The sequence below is a fragment of the Salvelinus alpinus genome, chromosome 5, assembly GCF_045679555.1.
Source record: "Salvelinus alpinus chromosome 5, SLU_Salpinus.1, whole genome shotgun sequence".
Lineage (NCBI taxonomy): Eukaryota > Metazoa > Chordata > Actinopteri > Salmoniformes > Salmonidae > Salvelinus > Salvelinus alpinus.
In genome coordinates, this window is record NC_092090.1 from 54,585,426 (window position 1) to 54,612,175 (window position 26,750).

General features: G+C 44.0%; 1 protein-coding gene across 2 annotated transcripts in view; it reads right to left on the reverse strand.

Annotated features, from left to right (window-relative positions):
• Positions 1 to 26,750, reverse strand: part of c5 (complement component 5) — a 47,465-nt gene that overhangs the window by 7,120 nt on the left and 13,595 nt on the right. For both annotated transcript variants that reach the window (XR_011675103.1, XM_071402356.1), the window contains exons 16-28: positions 26,541 to 26,606; positions 26,215 to 26,418; positions 10,620 to 10,704; positions 10,242 to 10,327; positions 9,584 to 9,732; positions 9,020 to 9,256; positions 8,577 to 8,637; positions 7,473 to 7,562; positions 5,274 to 5,486; positions 4,938 to 5,016; positions 4,301 to 4,553; positions 4,034 to 4,205; positions 3,699 to 3,904 (exon numbers count right to left, since the gene is read on the reverse strand). Coding sequence is in view for 1 of the 2 variants with exons in the window: in XM_071402356.1 (XP_071258457.1) it covers positions 3,699 to 3,904; positions 4,034 to 4,205; positions 4,301 to 4,553; positions 4,938 to 5,016; positions 5,274 to 5,486; positions 7,473 to 7,562; positions 8,577 to 8,637; positions 9,020 to 9,256; positions 9,584 to 9,732; positions 10,242 to 10,327; positions 10,620 to 10,704; positions 26,215 to 26,418; positions 26,541 to 26,606 (1,901 nt within the window). In the remaining variant the exon portion in view is untranslated. The remainder of the gene's footprint in view (positions 1 to 3,698; positions 3,905 to 4,033; positions 4,206 to 4,300; positions 4,554 to 4,937; positions 5,017 to 5,273; positions 5,487 to 7,472; positions 7,563 to 8,576; positions 8,638 to 9,019; positions 9,257 to 9,583; positions 9,733 to 10,241; positions 10,328 to 10,619; positions 10,705 to 26,214; positions 26,419 to 26,540; positions 26,607 to 26,750) is intronic.

A 26,750-nucleotide genomic window follows, 5' to 3' on the forward strand; every position in this document is an offset into this window, starting at 1 on the left:
AGCAGCAGTAAAATAACAATGGCGAGGCTATATACAGGGTGTACCGGTACAGAGTCAATGTGCGGGGGGATCGGTTAGTTGAGGTAATTGAGGTAATATGTACATGTAAGTATTATTAAAATGACTATGCATATATAACAGAGAGTAGCAGCAGCGTAGAAGGGGGGGGGCAATGCAAATAGTCTGGGTAGCCATTTGATTAGATGTTCAGGACTCTTATGGCTTGGGGGTAGAAGCTGTTTAGAAGCCTCTTTCACCTCGACTTGGTGCTCTGGTACCGCTTACCATGCGGTAGCAGAGAAAACAGTCTATGACTAGGGTGGCTGGAGTCTGACAATTTTTAGGGCTTTCCTCTGACACCGCCTGGTATAGAGGTCCTGGATGGCAGGAAGCTTGGCACCAGTGATGTACTGGGCCATACGCACTACCCTCTGTAGTGTCTTGCGGTCAGAGGCCGAGCAGATGCCATACTAGGCAGTGATGCAACCAGTCAGGATGCTCTCGATGGTGCAGCTGTAGAACCTTTTGATGATCTGAGGACCCATGACAAATCTTTTCAGTCTCCTGAGGGGGAATAGGTTTTGTCGTGCCCTCTTCACAACTGTCTTGGTGTGCTTGGGCCATGTTAGTTTGTTGGTGATTTGGACGCCAAGGAACTTGAAGCTCTCAACCTGCTCCACTACAGCTCCGTCAATGAGAATGGGGGCGTACTCGGTCCTCTTTTTCCTGTAGTCCACAATCATCAACTTTGTCTTGATCACGTTGAGGGAGAGGTTGTTATCCTTGCACCACACGGTCAGGTCTCTGACCTCCCTATAGGCTGTCTCATCATTGTCGGTGATCAGGTCTACCACTGTTGTGTCATTGGCAAACTTAATGATTGTGTTGGAGTCGTGCTTGGCCGTGCAGTCATGAGTGAACAGGGAGTACAGGAGGGGACTGAGCACGCACCCCTGAGGGGCCACCGTTTTGAGGATCAGTGTGGCGGATGTGTTGTTACCTACCCTTACCACCTGGGGGGGTCGCCCATCAGGAAGTCCAGGATCCAGTTGCAGAGGGAGATGTTTAGTCCCAGGGTCCTTAGCTTAGTGATGAACTTTGAGGGCACTATGGTGTTGAACGCTGAGCTGTAGTCAATGAATAGCATTCTCACATAGGTATTTATTTTGTCCAGGTGGGAAAGGGCAGTGTGGAGTGCAATCTCGATTGCATCATCTGTGGATCTGTTGGGGCGGTATGCAAATTGGAGTGGATCTTCAGTTTCTGGGATAGTGGTGTTGATGTGAGCCATGACCAGCCTTTCAAAGCACTTCATGGCTACAGACGTGAGTGCTACGGTTCCGTAGTCATTTAGGCAGGTTACCTTAAGTGTTCCTGGGCACAGGGACTATGATGGTCTGCTTGATACATGTTGGTATTACAGACCCAGACAGGGAGAGGTTGAGAAGGTCAGTGAAGACACTTGCCAGTTGGTCAGCGCATGCTCAGAGTACACGTCCTGGTAATCCGTCTGGCCCTGCAGCCTTGTGAATGTTAACCTGTTTAAAGGTCTAACTCACATCGGCTGCGGAGAGCGTGGTCACACAGTTGTCTGGAACAGCTGATGCTCTCATGCATGTTTCAGTGTTACTTGCCTCGAAGCGAGCATAGAAGTTATTTAGCTCGTCTGGTAGGCACGTGTCACTGGGCAGCTCTCGGCTGTGCTTCCCTTTGCAGTCTGTAATAGTTTGCAAGCCCTGTCACATCTGACGATCATCGGAGCTGTATTGACGCTTTGCCTATTTGATGGTTCGTCGGAGGGTATAGCGGGATTTCTTATAAGCTTCGGGGTTAGAGTCCCGCTCCTTGAAAGAGGCAGCTCTACGGTAGCCTAGTGGTTAGAGCGTTGGGGGTTGCTGAATCAAATCCCTGAGCTGACAAGGTAAAAATCTGTCGTTCTGCCCCTGAGCAAGGCAGTTAACCCACTGTTCCCCAGGCACCGTGGATGTTGATTAACTTTTTGACGCTAGGAGGCAGAATTTTTATGTTTGGAAAAATAACGTTCCCAATGTAAACGGCTTATTTCTCAGGTCCAGATGCATATAATTGACAGAGTAGGATAGAAAACACTCTAAAGATTCCAAAACTGTCAAAATATTGTCTGTGAGTATAACAGAACTGATTTTGCAGGTGAAAACCTGAGGAAATCCAACCCAGAAGTGACTTTTATTTTGAAAAACCACTGTTCCATTGCCTGCCTTTCGTCCATTTAAAGGGATATCAACCAGATTCCTTTTCCTATGGCTTCCTCAGGGTGTGAACAGTCTTTAGACATAGTTTCAAGCTTTTATTCTGAAAAATGAGCGAGATTTATCAAATCGCGTCAGTGGATAGACGGATGTCCTTCCATTAGATCATGCGCGCGACACTGATAGCTTGACATTTTCTTTCTCTTCTTTATTGAATAGTTTACAGTCCGGTTGAAATATTATCGATTACTAATGTTAAAAACAACCTGAGGATTGATTATTAAAAACGTTTGACATGTTTCTACGAACTTTACGGATACTATTTGGAATTTTTAGTCAACCCTTGATGACATGCCTAAGGCTGTGGAATACTGAACATAACGCGCCAAACAAATGGAGTTTTTTATATATAAAAATAATCTTTATCGAACAAAAGGAACATTTATTGTGTAACTGGGAGTCTCGTGAGTGCAAACATCCGAAGATCATCAAAGGTAAGCGATTAATTTTATTGCTTTTCTGGCTTCCGTGACCAATCTATATTGCTGATAGCTGTTTGTAATGTTTTGTCTAGTGATCGAGAAACTCACAAACGCTTGGATTGCTTTTGCTGTAAAGCATATTTTCAAAATCTGACACGATAGGTGGATTAACAACAAGCTAAGCTGTGTTTTGGTATATTTCACTTGTGATTTCATGAAAATAAATATTTGTATTAATTATTTTTGAATTTGGCGCTCTGCAATTCAGCGGTTGTTTACGAAAATGATCCCGTTAAAGGGATCCGTGCGCCAAGAGGTTAACCTCTCACCATTACAGAAACAGGGGAGGTTAACGTTTTTTGGGGGGTATGATATTTATGCCTCTAACTTTCTCCATTATTATTCACGATTCAGTCAGGATTATCTGTAATCATGGTACCATCCACATTCATGTTAGGAACATATTATATTCTTATTTACAATAAAAGTGGCTCCAAATGACACAATACATTATTTACCATTCATTTCTATTGGGAACATAATAACCTGAAACACAAACAAAGCAAACAGCAACTGCATCTAACAAGTTTGAAGACTCACAAGCTTGATGTAATCATTGCGTGCTAGGAATATGGGACAAATACTAAACTTTGGACTACTTTAATAAACATATAAGTTAATTAGTCCCAACAGTTTTGGTCCCCTAAAATGGGGGGGACTATGTACAAAATGTCCTAAATGACAAATGAAAAAAAAAACTTATGTATATTGAGACCTGGGTTCAAATAGTAGGCCTATTTTGATTTCTTTCAAAAACTTTAACTGCGCTTGATTGAGCCGGTCTGGCGCACTATAACCAATGGAATAGTCCTTAACGTGCAAACCCTGTCCATTTTGCATTTCGTTCAGGCAGGCTCAATCCAATGCTCAAAGAATATGAAAGTAAATTAAATACTATCTGATACCAGTGTTAGTATTGCTATGGAACCTGAGTTGAGTGAAAGCCCCCTCCATAGCGCTGGTCCTGGGTCAGCCAGTTGATGATGGGCTTGGCGTAGTTGTGTTTGGCTTTGATCAAGCCTGTGAGTAGGAGGTAGGAGGTGGTCTCCACGGTCTGGGCCGATGCCTTGTCAGGCTTTAGCGGGTTCAGACTGGCATCTATCTCGTGCCAGTAGCGATATTCAACTGGGTTTCCTTCACAAGAAGACACAAGAGTACAGACATCACAAGATTATACTGATAATTTGAAGCTACAGTATGTTCTACATTGAATTCTAAATTGTATCCAGTAACTTTCGCCTCAGAATCCACACCACTTCGTACCTTTTTCCCTGGCTTGCTTCTCAAGGCTATCATACAGGATCACGGATTGCATGCTGTCCCTGTCGTCCAGTGTGAGAGCATAGGCAGCCACAGCTTTCGCATACAGGCTTTTCACCCGGGGAGCATGATCAGAGACGTAGCCTGCAGCACGTTTCAGAGCCTGACTAAACTCCTGAGGATAATCACACAAGTCTAGGTTACCACATGGTACTGGAAATATTAGAGCCTATATTTGATAGCCTACTTCCACATTTGCTATAGCCTCACCAGCAAGCCACAATTTTCCACCGCCATGGCAGTCTTGATTCCAATCATGACGAAGGATGTGAAGAAGACTGATTGATCCACGGAATCTACACTTGCACCCTGTACTCTGGGACAGGTGGAGAATTCACGGAAGGAACCATCATCATTTTGAGCCTTGTTGATTAGCCAGAAGATGGAGTTAGACAACATGTCACTGTCTACTTTGACGTATTTGTCCATCTGTCCCAATGTCTTCACCACAAGAGCTGTTAACCTACAGGAGAGTCGGTTACACAACAACACGACAAGGTGAGGTGCATGAGACAGCGCACTGAGTTTCCTCTAGCCTAGTTGCTGACCCATACTGTATGTACTGTATATATATGCTGACTGGCAGCAAGAAGGACAACAGAAAGATGACAAAACATCATTGTTTGGCTACATTTACACAGGCAGCCCAATTCTTAAATGTTTCCCACTAATTGGACTTTGACCAATCACATTAGATATTTTTCAGAGCGGATCTGGTCAAAAGAACAATTAGTGAAAAAACTATCCGAATTGGGCTGTGGCATGACAATGGTAGGGAAGTTGGCTACAGCACACAGTATGGGACCAGGCTCTGTCTGTTCAACCCTATACCAAGCAGCAGACTCACCATGTACTAGCCTCCTTGTCTTTCCACATGCTGTAACTAAATTCACGAGGCCTCTTAAAAGAGAGGATGCTTGTGATGCCTTAACAACACAGAACAAAAAAAAAAACACAATTGAGCAACACCAATTCAAAACTCATGAAACAAAAATATAATTTTTTTATTTAACCCTTGTTTTACCAAATGTTGAAGTTAGGAAACTTTTTTTGCAAGGAGGACTTAGCAAACAAAGGAGCAAGGGATTCTAAACAACAGGATAAGTAATGTAATGTTGTGATCACATTTGTATTTTAGAGAAACAATAAGTGTAAAAAAAAAAAAAAAGAGTGAATCTCCCACCCTCTCTGATCTTCCTCTTAAGCTCCAGGGGACTGTTGTGTTCCTCTAGGCCCATGATGTCCCAACGGCTCGTGGTCTCCAGGTAGTGGTAGACAAAGTAGATGGGGAGGACTCTCATGATCTCGCCCTCAGCGGAGCCACTGGGTAGGTTGACAAGCTGGCGCAGGCCATCGGGGTTGTTCAAGATAGCCAGCACCTCTCCCAAAATCTCACCTAAAAGATGTGGTGAGGAGGATACAGGCTCATTTAAATGCAAGATGGAGAGGGAGGAAAAGGAAGGAGTGATAACAATTAGACACAACAACAAAGATTACGATAATGAGGTAAGATTAGGCTATGAGATTACGATTTCTACAATTATTTTAGGCTAAATAAAGAGCAACTGGGTGCAATTCACAAATCATACAGCACTACTTATTGATATGAACTTAAAGACATGATCAATAATTTGATATTGTACAGTTTCAGAAATTATACACATTTGTATAATTTCTGCTGTTGAAGTTCTGCCACATTTGAGGAAACAAATAGATACAGTGGGGAGAAGAAGTATTTGATACACTGCCGATTTTGCAGGTTTTCCTACTTACAAAGCATGTAGAGGTCTGTAATTTTTATCATAGGTACACTTCAACTGTGAGAGGCGGAATCTTAAACAAAAATCCAGAAAATCACATTGTATGATTTTTAAGTAATTCATTTGCATTTTATTGCATGACATAAGTATTTGATACATCCGAAAAGCAGAACTTAATATTTGGTACAGAAGCCTTTGTTTGCAATTACAGAGATCATACGTTTCCTGTAGTTCTTGACCAGGTTTGCACACACTGCAGCAGGGATTTTGGCCCACTCCTCCATACAGATCTTCTCCAGATCCTTCAGGTTTCGGGGCTGTCGCTGGGCAATACGGACTTTCAGCTCCCTCCAAAGATTTTCTATTGGGTTCAGGTCTGGAGACTGGCTAGGCCACTCCAGGACCTTGAGATGCTTCTTACGGAGCCACTCCTTAGTTGCCCTGGCTGTGTGTTTCGGGTTGTTGTCATGCTGGAAGACCCAGCCACGACCCATCTTCAATGCTTTTACTGAGGGAAGGAGGTTGTTGGCCAAGATCTCGCGATACATGGCCCCATCCATCCTCCCCTCAATACGGTGCAGTCGTCCTGTCCCCTTTGCAGAAAAGCATCCCCAAAGAATGATGTTTCCACGTCCAGGCTTCACGGTTGGGATGGTGTTCTTGGGGTTGTACTCATCCTTCTTCTTCCTCCAAACACGGCGAGTGGAGTTTAGACCAAAAAGCTCTATTTTTGTCTCATCAGACCACATGACCTTCTCCCATTCCTCCTCTGGATCATCCAGATGGTCATTGGCAATTTTCAGACGGGCCTGGACATGCGCTGGCTTGAGCAGGGGGACCTTGCGTGTACTGCAGGATTTTAATCTATGACGGCGTAGTGTGTTACTAATGGTTTACTTTGAGACTGTGGTCCCAGCTCTCTTCAGGTCATTGACCAGGTCCTGCCGTGTAGTTCTGGGCTAATCCCTCACCTTCCTCATGATCATTGATGCCCCACGAGGTGAGATCTTGCATGGAGCCCCAGACCGAGGGTGATTGACCGTCATCTTGAACTTCTTCCATTTTCTAATAATTGCGCCAACAGTTGTTGCCTTCTCACCAAGCTGCTTGCCTATTGTCCTGTAGCCCATCCCAGCCTTGTGCAGGTCTACAATTTTATCCCTGATGTCCTTACACAGCTCTCTGGTCTTGGCCATTGTGGAGAGGTTGGAGTCTGTTTGATTGAGTGTGTGGACAGGTGTCTTTTATACAGGTAACGAGTTCAAACAGGTGCAATTAATACAGGTAATGAGTGGAGAACAGGAGGGCTTCTTAAAGAAAAACTAACAGGTCTGTGAGAGCCGGAATTCTTACTGGTTGGTAGGTGATCAAATACTTATGTCATGCAATAAAATGCAAATTAATTACTTAAAAATCATACAATGTGAATTTCTGGATTTTTGTTTTAGATTCCGTCTCTCACAGTTGAAGTGTACCTATGATAAAAATTACAGACCTCTACATGTTTTGTAAGTAGGAAAACCTGCAAAATTGGCAGTGTATCAAATACTTGTTCTCCCCACTATATCACAGTGCAACCTCTATAGCATACCATATCATTAAAATGGAATAGAATAAAATACCATTAATAGTAAGGAGACGTTCCACAGAGGTCTTAGGCACCAGTTGTGAAGGAATGCTATTACTGAGTTCTACCTTTCTGATGGCGGGGCCTGATACACACAACACAGAACATACATCAGCAGTTAGGAGAAATTATATCAACAATGGTCAACAATTCGAATGTCTATGTGTGGAGCATGTGCATCCAATGGAATGCTTTGTTCATCCATTTGTTTCGTTTTTCCAAAAAAAGACAGCCCAGCATTACAGAGGGCATATTTATTGTTTAGGAGTGATGATCCACAGGAGGCTGGTGAGGGGAGGACGGCTCATAATAACGGCTGGAATGGAGTAAATGGAATGGAATCAAACACATGGAAACCATGTGTGATAAGTGTTCGATACCATTACATTTATTCCGTTCCAGCCAATACTATGAGCCTGTCCTCCCCAATTAAGGTGCCACTAGCCGCCTGTGATAGAGATAGAGATTAAGCAGGCAGAACCATGACACAGAGGTTTGGAGAGTATACTAAGAAAGATATTATAGTTAATGTACTGTATATCTGCAATAGCTTAGGGACACAACATCGGGAGTTAGTGTATTGGTTGAACTCCCTGAGTTGTGCATCTTTCTGGTGGGTGGCAATGGAAAATAACCCAACCACAATATAGCCGGCTTAACCACCCAAGAAAATCCTGTCTACAAAGGCATATGTATAATCTCTAGGAACTCTACTTACAGACTAAAGTGAAATGTGTCCAACTTTTGTCCGATCCACATCATATTCCTGCTGAGTTAAACATTACACCATGCACTTCACGTGAAACTTCCTACCACAAAATCTACCATATGGAGGTTTGGACAAAAGTTGGATTCAGTTGTTGATTTGATAGCGAGGGATACATTTCACTTTACGTCTGGTAAGTAGAGTTCCTACAGATTACACATATGCCTTTGTTGGCTTCTGTTGACAGGAAAAGTTTTTTTGGGTGAAGCAGGATATATTGTGGTGGGGTTATTTTCTTTCACCACACACCAGAACGAGGCACAACTCAGGTCCAATACACAGACTACCGATGTTGTGTCCCAGCACTAATGTGAAATAGCATTGAGCCCATACCATAAAGACCCTGTGGGTCCAGTTTTCCTCCGCTGAGGTCCTCGGTCCTGATGCCTTCAGGCTGGTGAAAAGACAGATAATACACAGCTTTTAAAACATCATACTGTCATATACTGTACATAATATACTGAACGTACTGTGTATGTAATCACAATATGCATTAGGTAGTTGCAGAGATGTTAAAGAGATATTTTACTGAAAAAACATATATTATAGTTTTTTTCCGATGCAGTCCATTTTTGTTGCATATCATCAGTTTTCAAGATAGAGCACTTTGTAAAAATCTACAAGTGTGATAATGATGCATTTTGTGTCAGTTCCATTTTGCATCATCATCATCACCCCTTTTGTTTTGTCATATAATGGTGCGTGCGGATGACGCTCATTCTAGTACAGTTAAGTGCAGAAGTAGCAGCAGTCGAACTAGTCGCCTATAAGCTTACCACTACACGGATCGTCTTCAAAATTTGGTCGTTGAACCTTGACTTGTCAGTGCGTAAGGTGAATGTGAGAGTGTGACTCCCCACTTCCAAGGCCATGAGAGTGAAGGTGACAAGACCAACTGAGCCGCTTTCCAACAGAGTTGTCTTGTCACAGTTGGTAGTCTTTATGCCGTCATCTTTCGTTGGTTTTCCTTGGAACAGGCACACCCCTGCCCCAGCGGTCAGAGTTACACAATACTAGCCACGGATGATACAGACAGAAAGAAGAATGGAAGCAATAAGATGTAAGTAAATCAGTGCTTAAAATGGGCAGGTATACACCGGTACTGAATACCAGTAACTCGATTTTTGACTGCTTGAGTACCGGCACATCCTATAGAATATTGTCTTAACAAAAAACAGTAATACTGGCCCTTATTTCATTCCACTTCAAGCACATCATAAATTCATCAAAATATGCATTATATGATAAAGGTTTTCAATCCTAATGACATGAATAATGCCAGGTAAATGTTTTTTATTATTTTCAATGCATTTCAATAGAACCTCTTTTACTGGCTTCACCTTAATATTGTCTTCTGCCTGGTTATAGACGGAGCCTCGCAGCTCGATCTGCTCTCCACGCACCATGGAATAGGGGAGGGGCACATTTACACTCACTGCCTGAGTAACTGAGACCTTGATGGGGTCCGCCACACAGATCCCTGAGCTCCCTGGGAAGAATAAGAAAAACATTAACAACAAAACCCGGGTGACCAAGGGTTGATTCACTCTACTGTTTTTAGCCAAGCTTTGCTGGCCTGTCTACACAACTAAAATGGCAGCGGGGAGTCATGTAGCTCATACAGGAGTGATAAAGGCCAAGTGACTATTTAAAAAAATATATATATTGTGATTTATCAGGGAGTGCTGAATCACCCACAGCAACCCTACTTCCCTCGGCTATGACAACTACCATAGTTGCTGGAACTGTGCTGGAAAGGACAATGTGTAGAGAAAATACTAGAGCCAGCATGGTACGGTTCGGGTTGGCACAATGTGTGAAAGGGGTACAACTGACTGTGTAGAACAGTGGCTAAGGACTCCAGCAAAGATAGTTGCTATTATATGGATGAAAAAATAAATAAGATTAAGATTGCTTGGTGTGTTGAATGACTGTGGTAAATGTACCTAATTTCTCCTGTAGGTGGTGCTAGGTGTCAGTGTTTGTTCACCAACTTACCCTCCTTCTTGAACACGCCAACAGCTTTTATCTCCCAAGTGGTCAGAGAGTCTGGGAGATTTCTGTTCAAGGTCATCTGCCCTGACCTAGTTGATGACAACAGTAACACACTTACTTGGCCTCAGGTCAACCAAGACACAAGGGCCACTGGGCTAGCACACTCCCGTTTTAGATACTGTTAGATAACAGTACATTCAATGAACATAGAGAATACACATTTTAAACCTGTCTTTCAGTATTGTCTCAAGTAACTTACTTTGCATTAATTGTCAACCTTAATGTTCCATATTTAATATATCTTCCAGGTAAGAAGATATATTGCATTTATAGTTTGTTTATATTTTTTTATGCTATGCCAAGAACCTTTGTTTTTCTCACCTGACTGGTTGTACTTCCCATAGCCAGCTCTCTGGGAAGTAGCTGCGTATCTGAGTGGGCATCAGGTCAAAGAGAATAGCCATCTCTGCATAGAAAAGGCAGGGATTGTAAGTTAAAACACAACTATGCTGACCCTCAACACGGGGGACCCTCAGGGGTGCCTGCTAAGTCCCCTCCTGTACTCCCTGTTAACCTGCGACTGCATGACTCCAACACCATCATTAAGTTTGCTGATGATACAATGGAGCTCCCTGCCATCCAGGACCATTGTGAACCAGAACAGGACCACAAAAAAATCCACAGGACCACAACAGGGACTACCCACTGGGCACACACTGGTTGAATCAATGTTAATCAATGTGAATCACGTAATTTGTCAATGTATTGTGACATGGAATCACTCCGAATTTACTTTCACATACAGCTTGTACAAGAAAAGTTTGAGGAGTTACTATTCAATGTTATTTATGTAGTCTATGCAAATTAGTATGGAAGCTGATCAATGTCAAAATGTGTTGACATGATAGCTCAGCTGAATTGTACACAGTTTGTTTCCAAAGTTAAGCAGAGTACATAGAGGTAGGCATCTGGATGGTGGACTTGTTCTCACTGATGTGCATTACCTCTCATACAACAGTAGAAGTCAATGTCCAGGCATAAATCGTTGGACTGTGGCTTCAGATTTTATTTCAAGGTTGATAGCTTGACATTGAAACAATGACAATGATTAAAGAATACAATTTTATTATCAACATTGAAACAAGGGAAAAGCAAATGTGTGCCCCGTTTCAAGAAACTATGCGTATGTCGCACGTCACTACTTTCCAGGAGAGGCATTTGAATGTTTATTTTTATCGAAATACATTTTTGGGCAGAAATGCCTTCTGGAACATATATGAACATAACTTACATATGCCTTAATTTGTATGCCATCTGGAAATAATTGGTTTAGCCAGGGAAAAATACAGGAACCTTCCCGCTAGCCATGATTGGCTGAGATAATGGATTGGAGAATGCTTCTGTCTATAACGTGAATTGCTAAGTATGTGTGGATAATCCGGTCTACTGCAGCTTTTTTTTTTTAAGATGTCATGAACAACTGAAAAAGTTTTGCTACTGCTCTCAACATTGCTGCCCTGAAGTTAATAGCACTATCGACAAAGCTCAGTGGGAAAATGTTGTGATGGACTACTTTCTGGAGGTTGATCGTGCCATGCTGACTCTTTCTGACTGAAAATGAATCAGACAATGAGGAAATCCCTGATTTAGGTTAAAACATTTTCATTGAACCAGACATTGTAGTCTTCTGATGACAATGGTGGGGAAGAAACGTTATTGTTGTCACGGAAGAAGTTGACCGAGTTTTGAAATCAGTGGAATGCCCAGTGGAAGCAGAGAGATGATTGCCAAATGCAGAGTGTCCAAAAAGAGAACACAGAAAGAAGGCTGTTGTATAAAACACCTGTCTATGGATTACATCTTCAAACTAAGTGCAACCATGGCATCCATGACAGAGGGAGAAGCGTTCATCCATGTATAGGGGTAAGTGCCCAGCTACATTTTCAGATATTATAAATTTCAAATTTTGTCAGGAAGTTGTTTTCATTGCAAGTTTACGCATACTGTTAGCTAGCTAGCTAACGTTAGCTGGCTGGCTAACGTTAGCTGGCTGGCTCGCTAGCTAATGTTCTGTGTAGGAGCTCTAGAAAGAAGCCCAAGTTCCCGAGTTGGAATTCCGAGTTGGATGACAGTTCAAATCAATTTTTCCCAGTCAGAGTTTGTTTTTCACGGGATTATGGATAACTGTTTAGCTTGCTAGCTAGCTAAATTTCTAAACAAAAGACTCCACTATGCAAGTAACCATTTAACTGTACCGTTTACACCTTCTGTATCCTGTGCATGTGACAAATAAACGTAGATTTTATTTGATATAGTGTGATTACCAGAGACGGTGATGTGAAGAACAACAAGACATGCAGCAAAGTCAGATTAGGAAATATCAAATTAAAGTTTATTTGTCACGTGGGCCGAATACTACAGGTGTAGATGTGACAGGTTAAAGGAAATACTAATAGCCTGTTATACATTAAAAAGTATTAGTAAATTCATAGTATGTGAGGATCTTAAAACATCTAAGGTTAAGAAGATCATGCATTCAGTATTAGTTGATAGATTGATAACATTTATATAATTCTGTTAAAATCCGTCAAGCATACAAAGGGTACGAATTGTGAGAGGAATGTGTAAACGTTATGTTGATTACTTTATGTTGTCGTGGATAAAAGTGTTAATCTGTGATCTACTAAATGCTCTTAATCTATGAGCCTGAGATCGATTGCTCTGGTCTCCACTCAAGTTCACGGAGAATTCGCGGTCTTTTTCTCATTGCACTAAACGTTCCATGAGTAAACATTCCGTATCACGCTCTCGTGATTCTTTCTACCCTTTTTCAGGTACGTTATTGATGATTAAAAAGAGTAATTTAAATGTAATAACTTGCTAACATGTCAAGAGTGTTTAAGGTTTGTTTTAGTAACATATTGAGGAAATTAGTTAAGTTTGCAGAGAGTAATATGAGCCGTGCTCGGTTGCAGCTAGCTTCGTACTGCTAGGTACGGCTACGTAGCTGCCATTTTATGTCGATTGTGAATGAACCTGTGCATTGTTAATAAGATATTTTGCGGTGATATTTGTGTAATGGTTTTTCAAACACTTTATTGCCTGTTGATAAATTGTGTTTTGGTTTACTGAGTTAAAGCTTTGCTTGACAGTTATATTGAAAATAGTATTTGTTTCAGTGATGTACAGTGTATACTGTTATGATTTGAATAAGCCTTGTACCCTACAAAACTCTATTTCCTGTAGATCTGTTATTCTGTAAAATGTGTTACTTTTGTAAAATGATTGCACTAAACGTTCCATGAGTAAACATTCCGTATCACGCTCTCCTGATTCTTTCTACCCTTTTTCAGGGGTGTAACATTTTTGGAGGCTCCGCTGAGATGGCTGCTCAGATGTTCAGTTTCCACATCCTGGTTGCTGAATTCCGAGCCAGCTAAATCACCACATAATAACTCAGGCAGGCTGCAGTGAGGAAAGTGTTGCTGTTCGAGGAGAGCTGGAAGTTGGTGGTTAAGTACGTGTCAACTGAGGCCATTGATCGACCATCAGAGACAGTAAGGACCATCTAATTCAGAGTCAACTCCTGCACAGTAAAAGTTCCTCCTGTTCTGCCAACATGACAACCGCCTTGGAAGAACTACAGGAAGAGGTAGTAGGAGAATTGCGCACCCTGACTAAAGACAAGTTACTAGAGATATGTGATTTCCTTGACATATCAGGCGGACAGAGAAGAGATGTTAAAGACAAATCCCGCATATCATTGATGACTCACATTATGAGGTTCCTTGAAAGAGAGGAAGTTGCAGAGTTAGAAGATGGCGGCATGTCGGAATTGTTGCTACTTAAAGAGACAATGACAGAGATGATCAGTGGCATAGATAACAAAACATGGCAAACTGACCATGATATTGAAACAGCCGGAACACATCACAGAATAGAGGAACTGAGAACTGTAACCCCACAACAAAGGGTGGGAACTGAGCAGATTACTGCAGCCAAAGCCAGTGATTCTCTGCGTCAGCCCCAACCCCATGCCAATCTTCAGGGGAGCGTGCCGCTCTCACCCAATGCACAGCCCAGCTCATACTGGCGCAAAGAGTTTAACATTTCTGGTCAGATAGGTGAACCGGGCCAGAAAGATAAACTGATTTTTTCCAGCCTTGCCCATCAGATCGAGAGCGGACTTAACAGAGGCTATCCTGAGGTAGAAATAGTAGATGCAGTAGTCAGGGCTATTTCTCCAGGCTCACAGCTACGCAGTTACTTGGAAGGTAAACCCCAGCTAACTCTTACCACACTTAGATGTATCCTGCGTTCCCACTTCCAAGAGAAGAGTGCAACAGAGCTTTACAAACTGCTAGCTTCAGAAGCACAGCATAGCAAAGAGACCCCTCAAAACTTCCTGATGCGCGTCTTAGATTTGAGGCAGAAAGTACTGTTTGCATCCCAGGAGTCAGAATCAGGGCTTAAGTATGACCCTGCTCTAGTCCAGCGCATGTGTTTACACACAGTCCTTACAGGTCTCCAGAGTGACAGTATCAGGATAGACATGCAGCCTCTCCTGCTAGATAGCGAAACATCAGATGAGGTTTTGCTAGAGAAGCTTAACATTGCTTGTGCTAATGAGATAGAAAGACGAAACAAAAAGCGGTTTCATGCCCCACAGCCTGCTACAACTGTAAGTGTAGTCCAGTTTGAAGATACGCCATCCACAAAGTGTCCTATGAAGGAAGCCAAAGCTAAGATACCCGCAGAACTGTTAACAGAGTTAGCTGAACTTAAGACAGGTGTAGCTTCTCTAAAAGGTCTCAGTGCAGAGATTGCTCAGATTAAGGAGACATTACAGCAGCCTATGTTTCGGTCACCGCCTTGTGCCTATGCCCCACCTCCAGTTAGGAGGCCAGATAGGGACCCCCAGCCACCTGTGTCCCAGCAGCAGTATTACAGCAACTACAGCCAGTCCCAAGCACCTGACCCTGCGCAGCATCAATATGCACCTAACCGGTATGCCAACCGCTCTGTTCAAGCTCCAAGGAGGTGTTTTGTCTGCCAGCAGGCCAGAACAGATGCACGCTGCACACACTGCTTCCGATGTGGGAGTGGAGAACATTTTCAAGCTGGATGTAAAATCCGGGGAGTCAGACCATCAAGGGAGGCCCATTTAAACGGGGAAAGGTTACCGCTGAGGGACGAGTGTTAACCGTAGCTACCAAAAAGTCCCAGAAATGTGCAAATTGTGCCAGAGAAGATTCATTTGAGAACCTGAAACAATGTTCATCATGTAAAGAGACACTGTACTGTTCCAAAGTATGTCAAAACCAACATTGGATTAAACATAAGGAAAAATGCACTCACCTGAAAATTAACTCTACCAGTGAAAGGTTTTCCTGCACAGAGGAAAATGCCCACTCCTTACCATCCCTAGCTCAAGGTCGCCACCCCCGTAAGGTCACCTCGCTAGTCGGCAGACAGTGCCTTATTGAGTGTCACCTGAATCGCCACCACCTCCAAGCTCTATGGGACACAGGCTCTCAGGTATCGGTCATTGATGAACGATGGAAAGAGGAATCTCTCCCAAACGCAAGGCTGAGAGATGTTTCCGAAATCCTGGACTCACCTGCTGATCTAAGGTTGACTGCAGCAAATGGGACTGAAATGCCGTACCTGGGATGGATTGAAACAACTTTTCGGCTAGCCTCTGAAACTGACGAAACAAAGGAACTGATCATCCCAGTGCTGGTAATGAAAGGCTGTCACCTATCTCATCCCATCATAGGTTTCAATGTTATCGAGCACATCCTGACAATGACCGAAAAGACTAAACGATACAGTACAATAAAAACAGCTTTCCCAAGCCTCAAAAGAAACAAGGTGAGTGCTTTTATACAGGCTGTTAGCGCAGAACAGACAGATGAATACGCAGTGAAAACCAAGAAAGAGAAGGTTGCTGTACCAAAACACAGTAGCATTCAGATTGAGTGCCGTGTAGCTTCCCAGCCTTTCAAAGAGGACATGACAATGCTTTTCCAGCCAGACCTGAACCCGCAGTGGCCAGACGACCTTGAGTTCTTTGACACACTAGTCAGAGTCAGGAAAGGTGCTTTTCCAGTTATCAGGCTTGATGTCTCTAACCCCACTGACCACGACATTGCCCTGCTAGGACGCACAATAATCGGTACAGTACAAACCATTATGACTGTGTTACCTGCCCAAGTCTTTGAAAAAACTGTCACCCCAGCCACAGTGAATCACACCAGCGTTCGAACCCCATGTACTGCTACTGAACAGTGGGATCCACCAGTAGGCTTAACTCACCTAACCGAAGGGCAGAGAGAGGTTGTTAGGCAAATGCTTAGAGAAGAGTGTCACTCCTTCTCCAGATCAGACAATGACATTGGCTGCATTGAACAATTGAAAATTACTATTTCTCTAAAGGACTCTGAACCAGTCAAGCGCACATACATGTCAGTGCCCAGGCCACTGTATCAGGAGATGAAGGGTTACCTTTATGACCTCATAGCCCAGGGCTGGGTTAGGAAGTCAAACTCTTCATATTCTTCACCTGTCGTGTGCGTTCGTAAGAAGGATGGGACCCTCCGATTGTGTATAGATCACAGAGACCTGAACAGAAAGACACATCCCGACCGCCAGCCCATCCCTCGGGTCCAAGACATCATGGACAGTTTAGGTGGTAATTCCTGGTTCTCCCTCTTAGATCAGGGAAAAGCTTATCACCAGGGGTTCATCTCTGAAGAAAGCAGACCACTGACAGCATTTGTGACCCCGTGGGGACTCTATGAGTGGATACGGATGCCATTCGGCCTCATGAACGCTCCTGCAGCTTTTCAGCGGTGTATGGAGGAGTGTTTGGAAGGGCTCCGGGATGACATCTGCATTCCTTATCTGGACGACACGCTTGTTTTCAGTAAAACTTTCGACAGCCATGTGAATGATGTGCGAAAAGTTTTGCAGCGTCTCAGAGAGTATGGCATTAAACTCAAACCAAGTAAGTGTGATCTCTTTAAACCCCAGGTCCGTTATTTGGGCAGAGTAGTGTCTGCAGAGGGCAGCCGAGTTGACCCAGACGATTTTGAAGCAGTAAGAGCATTGAAAGAAATCAGACCAGAGACTGTGGGCCAGCTCAGACAAATGCTTGGTTTACTCACTTACTACAGACAGTACATCAAAGACTTTTCTAGGAGGGCCAGCTGCCTGTATGACCTCCTGAAAGCAGATTCAAAGAAATTACTTGACCACCCACGGAAAACAAAAACAAAGAAACTAAGTCATGTGGTGCCCTCAAACAAGCCAATCCTGTGGACTGACCAGCATCAACAGGCACTTGAACAGCTGATTGAGTGTTTGCTTCACCCACCAGTCTTAGGTTTCCCTGATTTCACTCAGCCATTTGTTGTACACACTGATGCGTCACACCAAGGCTTGGGAGCAGTTCTCTATCAAAAGCAAGATGGGAAGCTTAGGGTCATTGCTTATGGCTCTCGAACCTTAACAGCAGCTGAGAAGAACTATCACTACCACTCGGGCAAGCTAGAATTTCTAGCTCTAAAATGGGCAATCAGTGATAAGTTCCATGATTATTTGTACTATGCTCCGTCTTTCACTGTATACAGCGATAACAACCCGCTCAGCTACATTCTGTCTACTGCAAAACTGAACGCAACCACTTCCAGGTGGGTTTCAGAATTGGCTGATTTCCACTTCACAATAAAGTACAGGCCAGGCAGAGAGAACGGTGATGCAGATGCGTTGTCAAGAATGCCACTGGATGTAGAGTCACTGATGAGAGAATGTTCTGAGGAGCTTCCACCAGACACCATTGCCGCCACGATACAAGCAGTTGAGGTACAGAAAGAGGCTGTTGTACCTTGGTCACTTTCAGCTGCAGCTATGTCAGTGTCAGCTGAAGGTGAGACAACCCCTGCAACAACCAGCTCGATCCCAAAAGATGGGATAAGAGAACCACAAGAATCTGATCCAGTCATCCGTCCTGTGCTCAATTTCAAACTGTCGGGTTTCAAACCGCCAGTTAAAGAGCAAAAGGAATTCAGTCCAAAGACAAAATGCCTATTCAGAGAATGGGACAAATTGACAATAGACAGTGATGGCATTCTGTACAGAATCACTACAGCCCGCAAGCAGTTAGTTCTACCAGAGCAGTACAAAGGTAAAGTGATGGAAGAGTTGCACAATAACATGGGACACCAAGGTACTGACCGCACTGTATCACTAGTACGTGACCGCTTCTTCTGGCCATATATGCAATCTGACATCGAGCACTATGTGACTAAAACTTGTAGCTGTGTCAAGCAGAAAAAGCCAGCTCATGAAACAAGAGCTCCTCTGACAAACATTGTGACAACACAGCCATTTGAACTGGTATGTATAGACTTTCTTCATCTCGACAGATGCAAAGGGGGATATGAGTACATCCTCGTGATTGTTGATCATTTTACACGTTTCACTCAAGCCTACGCCACCACATCAAAGTCAGGTAAAACTGCTGCAAATCTCATCTTCAATGACTTTGCCCTGAAGTTTGGGTTCCCGTCCCGCATCCACCATGACCAAGGGGGAGAATTTGAAAATCAGTTGTTCCATCAGTTAAAGAAACTCAGTGGCATGGCGGGGTCCAGAACAACACCCTACCACCCGATGGGGAACGGTCAAGTGGAACGCATGAACAGAACATTGCTGCAAATGTTAAAGACACTAACTGAGACACAAAAGTCAAATTGGAAGGAGTCTCTGAACAAACTGGTTTATGTCTATAACTGCACCCGTTGCGAAGTGACTGGCTATTCACCATTTTATCTTCTGTTTGGGAGATCACCCAGGCTTCCAGTTGATATGCTCTTTGGATTGTGCACAGAGGCAGGTTCCAGTAACCATCGAGACTACGTGGAGAACTGGAAACGAGGGATGGAAGAAGCATACGCCATTGCAAATGAAAATGCTCAGAAAGCCGCTGAAAGAAGTAAGAAGTACTATGACGCTAAAGTTAGGAGTTCAGTGCTACAGCCTGGCGAGCGAGTTCTGATTAAAAACCTGACACCAAGAGGAGGACCAGGCAAACTCCGTAACTATTGGGAAGATACAATTCACACAGTAGTGAGACAAATGGGTTCAGACCTGCCGATTTATGAATTGAGACCAGAAAAGGGTAGGGGACGCTCCAGGGTCCTGCACAGAAACCTGCTCATGTCCTGTGACCACTTACCTTTTGAGACACAACCAGAAATGACCAAAGATGACAAAAGTCAGAAAAAAAGGAGACATCAGCCTGCATCACATCCTCTAGATTCTGATGAAGACAGCGGGGATGAATATGACCTTCATCATGAGCCGCTACAGGTTCCCACATCTCCTACAGTACCTGAGGAGAGGAATGCTGAACCAGCGAGAGGGTGGGAACACAGGCCCCCACCAGTGAAACAGACAGTTGCGGTGCCAGTCCCTGATACGCTACCAGCACAGCCTCTTGTTGAAAAGCGGCTGGAGGAGACAACAACAGTTCAAGACCTGCCTGCTGAGGAGATGAACTTGCCTGCTGAAAATTTGCCTGATGATCGTCCACCAAGTGCCCTTCCTTCATTAACTGATGCTGCTGAACCTGAGGAACCAGCCTACCAGCTGCCACAAAGAGAGAGACACCACCCAAGTCGTATCACCTATGATCAGCTTGGTATCCCTTCCTGCTACAGTATCCAGCCACAGCCACAGTTGTTCCCTGTCTACTCTGCACCAGGACTGGTTCCATGGCTGCCATTACTACAGCAATGTTACTTTCAGCCACCTTACATGTATGGGCTTCAGCAAACATGAGGCTACAGAGTTGACATGTTTGACCATGGACTACTGACTGATTTCACAGACTGTCACAAGAGACAATTTGCAGACTATGCATTTAGATCATTAAAATTGATGGACTGTTGATCAATAGTATGAGAAAGGACTGTTTATGTTATACAGCTGGTCAACAGATATGGACTGTGAATAACTTGTTAGTTATATTTGAACTGTGACCCTTGACCTCTGCTCAAGTACTACCTTACAGAAGAGGATTTTCTAGGTCCAGTGCATACAGACTGTTGAAGAAGACAATGTTGGTAATGTTGGGACAACATTTATTTTGTCGGGGAGAGTGTGACAGGTTAAAGGAAATACTAATAGCCTGTTATACATTAAAAAGTATTAGTAAATTCATAGTATGTGAGGATCTTAAAACATCTAAGGTTAAGAAGATCATGCATTCAGTATTAGTTGATAGATTGATAACATTTATATAATTCTGTTAAAATCCGTCAAGCATACAAAGGGTACGAATTGTGAGAGGAATGTGTAAACGTTATGTTGTCGTGGATAAAAGTGTTAATCTGTGATCTACTAAATGCTCTTAATCTATGAGCCTGAGATCGATTGCTCTGGTCTCCACTCAAGTTCACGGAGAATTCGCGGTCTTTTTCTCATTGCACTAAACGTTCCATGAGTAAACATTCCGTATCACGCTCTCGTGATTCTTTCTACCCTTTTTCAGGTACGTTATTGATGATTAAAAAGAGTAATTTAAATGTAATAACTTGCTAACATGTCAAGAGTGTTTAAGGTTTGTTTTAGTAACATATTGAGGAAATTAGTTAAGTTTGCAGAGAGTAATATGAGCCGTGCTCGGTTGCAGCTAGCTTCGTACTGCTAGGTACGGCTACGTAGCTGCCATTTTATGTCGATTGTGAATGAACCTGTGCATTGTTAATAAGATATTTTGCGGTGATATTTGTGTAATGGTTTTTCAAACACTTTATTGCCTGTTGATAAATTGTGTTTTGGTTTACTGAGTTAAAGCTTTGCTTGACAGTTATATTGAAAATAGTATTTGTTTCAGTGATGTACAGTGTATACTGTTATGATTTGAATAAGCCTTGTACCCTACAAAACTCTATTTCCTGTAGATCTGTTATTCTGTAAAATGTGTTACTTTTGTAAAATGATTGCACTAAACGTTCCATGAGTAAACATTCCGTATCACGCTCTCGTGATTCTTTCTACCCTTTTTCAGGGGTGTAACATAGACCTTACAGTGAAATGCTTACTTACAGGCTCTAACCAATAGTGCAAAAAACGTATTAGGTGAACAATACATAGCCCAAGAACTAGATAAAGTTTATTTTTAATACAACTTTTTGTTACTACTTTAACCACTTTTAGTCTTGAAACCGTTGGTTGTGAACGATGCTGAATGGGTGAAGAAAAGGAGGAGCTCTCCACTAGGTCTATCAAAACATTCACAGGCCATTTTCTCAAAAGTGAGGTTAAAAGTTTATCAACTTTCAAAGCATAATTACTTTCTCATTGTTCCTTAACTGCAGTGTATGATATACCATTTTTACTCTACTTTAATCCAATGTAAAAAATGTTGCTAAATAGGACCGAACACAGGTGGTGGGTCACATACATTACCAGTCAAAGGTTTGGACACACCTACTCATTCAAGGGTTTTTCTTTATTTTTAATATTTTCTACATTGTAGAATAATAGTGAAGACATCAAAACTATGAAATGACACCAAAAGTGTAACCAAATAAGTGTTACACTAATATATATAAATATATTTAATATTTTACATTATTCAAAGTAGCCACCCTTTGCCTTGATGACAGCTTTGCACACTCTTGGCATTCTCTCAACCAGCTTCATGAAGAATGCTTTTCCAACAGTCTTGAAGCAGTTCCCACATATCCTGAGCACTTGTTGGCTGCTTTTCCTTCACTCTGTGTCCCGTTCCTGACCTTATTTCCTTTGTTTAGTCTTTGTTTAGTTGGTCAGGACGTGAGCTGGGTGGGTATATTCTATGTTTTGTGTCTCATTGGTTTAGGTGTGTCTGATTGGCCTGATATGGTTCTCAATCAGAGGCAGGTGTTTTACGTTGTCTCTGATTGGGAACCATATTTAGGTAGGCTGTGTTCACTGTTTGTTTGTGGGTGATTGTTCCAGTTCATTGCGTTCTTTGTTTTCACTAGGTTCACATGTTCAGGTCTGTAGCGTCGTTGGTTTCATTTCTGTTTATTGTTTTGTTCGTGTTTAATAAGTGTTCCAATAAATATGGAAACGTACCACGCTGCGATTTGGTCCTCCTCTCTTCCATCCAACGACGAAAGCCGTTACAGAATCACCCACCAAAACCGGACCAAGCAGCGTGGTAAAAGGCAGCAGCAGCGATCGCAGGGCTATACAACCTGGGAGGAAATAGAGCACTGGTCGATCGATCCAGAGAGAGTGCCGGAGCCCGCCTGGGATTCAATGGAACAGTGCGAGGAGGGATACAGGAGAATGGAGGAACGGAGACGTTATCAAGGTACGCGGCTAGCACGGAAGCCTGAGAAGCAGCCCCAAAAATGTATTGGGGGGGAGGGGCTAAAGGGGAGTGTGGCGAAGTCAGGTAGGAGACCTGCGCCAACTCCTCGTGCTTACCGTGGAGAGCGAGAGTACGGGCAGACACCGTGTTATGCGGAAAAGCGCACGGTGTCTCCTGTACGTGTGCTTAGCCCAGTGCGGTACATTCCAGCTCCACGTATCGGCCGGGCTAGAGTGGGCATCGAGCCAGGTGCCATGAAGCCGGCTCAACGTATCTGGTCTCCAGTACGTCTCCTCGGGCCGGTGTACATGGCACCAGCCTTACGCATGGTGTCCCCGGTTCGCCAGCACAGCCCAGTGCGGGCTATTCCACCTCGCCGCACTGGCCTGGCTACGGGGAGCATTAAACCAGGTAAGGTGGGGCAGGCTCGGTGCTGAAGAGCTCCTGTACGCCTTCACGGTCCGGTATATCCGGCGCCACCTCCTCGCCCCAGCCCAGTACCACCAGTGCCAACACCACGCACCAGGCTTCCTGTGCGTCTCCAGAGCCCTGTTCCTCCTCCACGCACTCGCCCTGTGGTGCGTGTCTCCAGCCCGGTACCACCAGTTCCGGCACCACGCACCAAGCCTCCTGTGCGTCTCCAGAGCTCTGTGCGCCCTGTTGCTGCTCCCCGCACTAGCCTTGATGTGCGTGTCCTTAGCCCGGTACCACCAGTTCCGGCACCACGCACCAGGCCTACTGTGCGCCTCAGCCGGCCAGAGTCTGCCGTCTGCCCTGCGCCGTCTGCGCTATCCGTCTGTCCTGAGCCTTCAAAGCCGCCCGTCTGTCCTGAGCCTTCAAAGCCGCCCGTCTGTCCTGAGCCGTCCGTCAGTCAGGAGCCGCTAGAGCCGTCCGTCAGTCAGGAGCCGCCAGAGCCGTCCGTCAGTCAGGAGCCGCCAGAGCCGCCCGCCAGTCAGGAGCTGCCAGAGCCGCCTGCCAGTCAGGAGCTGCCAGAGCCGTCAGCCAGACAGGAGCTGCCAGAGCCGTCAGCCAGCCAGGAGCTGCCAGAGCCGTCAGCCAGCCAGGAGCTGCCAGGGCCGTCAGCCAGCCAGGAACTGCCAGAGCCGTTAGCCAGCCAGAAGCTGCCAGAACCGTCAGTCAGCCAGGACCTGCCAGAGCCGTCAGTCAGCCAGGACCTGCCAGAGCCGTCAGTCAGCCAGGACCTGCCAGAGCCGTCAGTCAGCCAGGACCTGCCAGAGCCGTCATTCAGCCAGGACCTGCCAGAGCCGTTATTCAGCCAGGACCTGCCAGAGCCGTCAGTCAGCCAGGACCTGCCAGAGTCTTCAGTCAGCCAGGAGCTGCCAGAGCTGCCTGTCACGCCGGCGATGCCGGAATTGCCCCTCAGTCCGGAGCTGCCTCTCAGTCCGAAGCTGCCCCTTAGTCCGGAGCTGCCCCTCAGTCCGGAGTTGCCCCTCAGTCCGGAGCTGCCCCTCAGTCCGGAGCCACCCCACCATAGACAGATGCCCACCCAGACCCTCCCCTATAGGTTCAGGTTTTGCGGCCGGAGTCCGCACCTTGGGGGGGGGGGGGGGGGGGGTACTGTCACGTTCCTGACCTTATTTCCTTTGTTTAGTTGGTCAGGACGTGAGCTGGGTGGGTATATTCTATGTTTTGTGTCTCATTGGTTTAGGTGTGTCTGATTGGCCTGATATGGTTCTGAATCAGAGGCAGGTGTTTTACATTGTCTCTGATTGGGAACCATATTTAGGTAGGCTGTGTTCACTGTTTGTTTGTGGGTGATTGTTCCTGTTCATTGCGTTCTTTGTTTTCATTAGGTTCACATGTTCAGATCTGTAGCGTCGTTGGTTTCATTTCTGTTTATTGTTTTGTTCGTGTTTAATAAGTGTTCCAATAAATATGGAAACGTACCACGCTGCGATTTGATCCTCCTCTCTTCCATCCAACAACGAAAGACGTTACACTCTGCGGTCCAACTCATCCCAAACCATCTCAATTGGGTTGAGGTCGGGTGATTGTGGAGGCCAGGTCATCTGATGCAGCACTCCGTCACTCTCCTTGGTCAAATAGCCCTCACACAGCCTGGAGGTGTGTTTTTGGTCATTGTCCTGTTGAAAAACAAATGATAGTCCCACTAAGCGCAAACCAGATGGGATGGCGTATCGCTGTAGAATGCTTTGGTAGCCATGCTGGTTAAGTGTGCCTTGAATTCTAAATAAATCACTGACAGTGTCACCAGCAAAGCACCCCCACACCATCACACCTCCTCCTCCATGCTTCACGGTGAGAACCACACATGCGGAGATCATCCGTTCACCTACTCTGCGTCTCATAAAGACACGGCGGTTGGAACCAAAAATCTCAAATTTGGACTCATCAGGACAAAGGACAGATTTCCACCGGTCTAATGTCCATTGCTCGTGTTTCTTGGCCCAAGACAGTTTCTTGGTGTCCTTCAGTTGTGGTTTCTTTGCAGCAATTCAACCATGAAGGCCTGATTCACACAGTCTCCTCTGAACAGTTGATGTGATCTGTCTGTTACTTGAACTCGGTGAAGCATTTATTTGGGCTGCCATCTGAGGTGCAGTTAACTCTAATGAACTTATCCTCTGCAGCAGCGGTAACTGTGGGTCTTCCTTTCCTGTGGCGGTCCTCATGTGAGCCAGTTTCATCATTGTGCTTGATGGTTTTTGCGATTGCACTTGAAGAAACGTTCAAAGTTCTTGAAATTTTCCGCATTGACTGACCTTCATGTCTTAAAGTAATGATGGACTGGCGTTTCTCTTTACTTATTTGAGTTGTTCTTGCCATAATATGGAATTGGTATTTTACCAAATATGGCTATCTTCTGTATACCACCCCTACCTTGTCACAACACAACTGATTGGCTCAAACGCATTAAGAAGGAAAGAAATTCCACAAATTAACAAGGCACACCTGTTAATTGAAAGAATCTAAAATATACTTTGAAGAATCTAAAATCTAAAAAATATTTTGATTTGTTTAACACTTTTTGGGTTATTACATGATTCCATATGTGTTATTTCATTGGTTTGATGTCTTCACTATTATTATACAATGTAGAAAAAGGTAAAAATAAAGAAAAACCCTTGAATGAGGTGGTGTGTCCAAACTTTTGACTGATACTGTAGTTCTGATGATTATGTTGAAATTAGGTTGATGTAACAACCTGTTAGTCAGGTTAAGTCAATGTATTAAAGTTTGAACCTAATTTCTATATTTACAACACTGGTTGAAATGAGATGAAAACAGTTCTGGTTAATTACTTTTTTCAAATCCAATGTATTTTCTATGTTGATTCCACGTCACAATAAGTTCACAAATTACATTGAAACAACATTGAGTCAACCAGTGTGTGCCAAAAATCTATAATTTCTCATAAAGTGTGCACTTGTGCCACCTTCAAACATATTTAAAAGCATTTGCATCATATTTCTTATACCAATCCATGAAAGGAAGTAAACAAGTGCACACTTTGGGATAAAGGATAGATTATTGAGATTCAAGGAATATCACATTAACAAGAAGAAGTTTTGTGTCAACATAATCACAGGGGCTGTGATTGCCATCAAAATATGCACTCACCAACACGTGCCAAGACATGATCACTACTGGTTTGGAGAAGCTTTAGGCTGTAATCACAGCACTCAGTGAACACCGCACCACACCTCTTCATATCCCTGGCTTCTTTAACCTTAAGTCTATTGGCACGGTGAGCACAGGTATCCAGGGTTGGGATTTGATTCAATCCCTGCCAGCAGCAGTATAAGTGCCTGCCATATTGTTTGGCTGTGGGACAGAGACACAGTTAGGGCCCTGATTTATCTAAACAAAGTACAGCTTTTTCATCGTGACATTTAGAATAAAAACAACATTTGTTGTGATGGGGAGTTAGCTCACTATTTACTTGCCTTTCTCTTTCTTTTGGTCATAAGAGAGGGCACGCTTTGGTCTCACAGAAGCAGTGCATGTGTCATCTGATGGAGAGAACATACATGGATAAAAGTGTGTGTAAGGAGGCTTATTCTCAATGACGCTTACATGTTCTCCAGTCCTCCGCGTCTTTATCTGTGTCTGAAATGGCACCCTATTCCCTTTATAGTGCACTACTTTAGACCAAA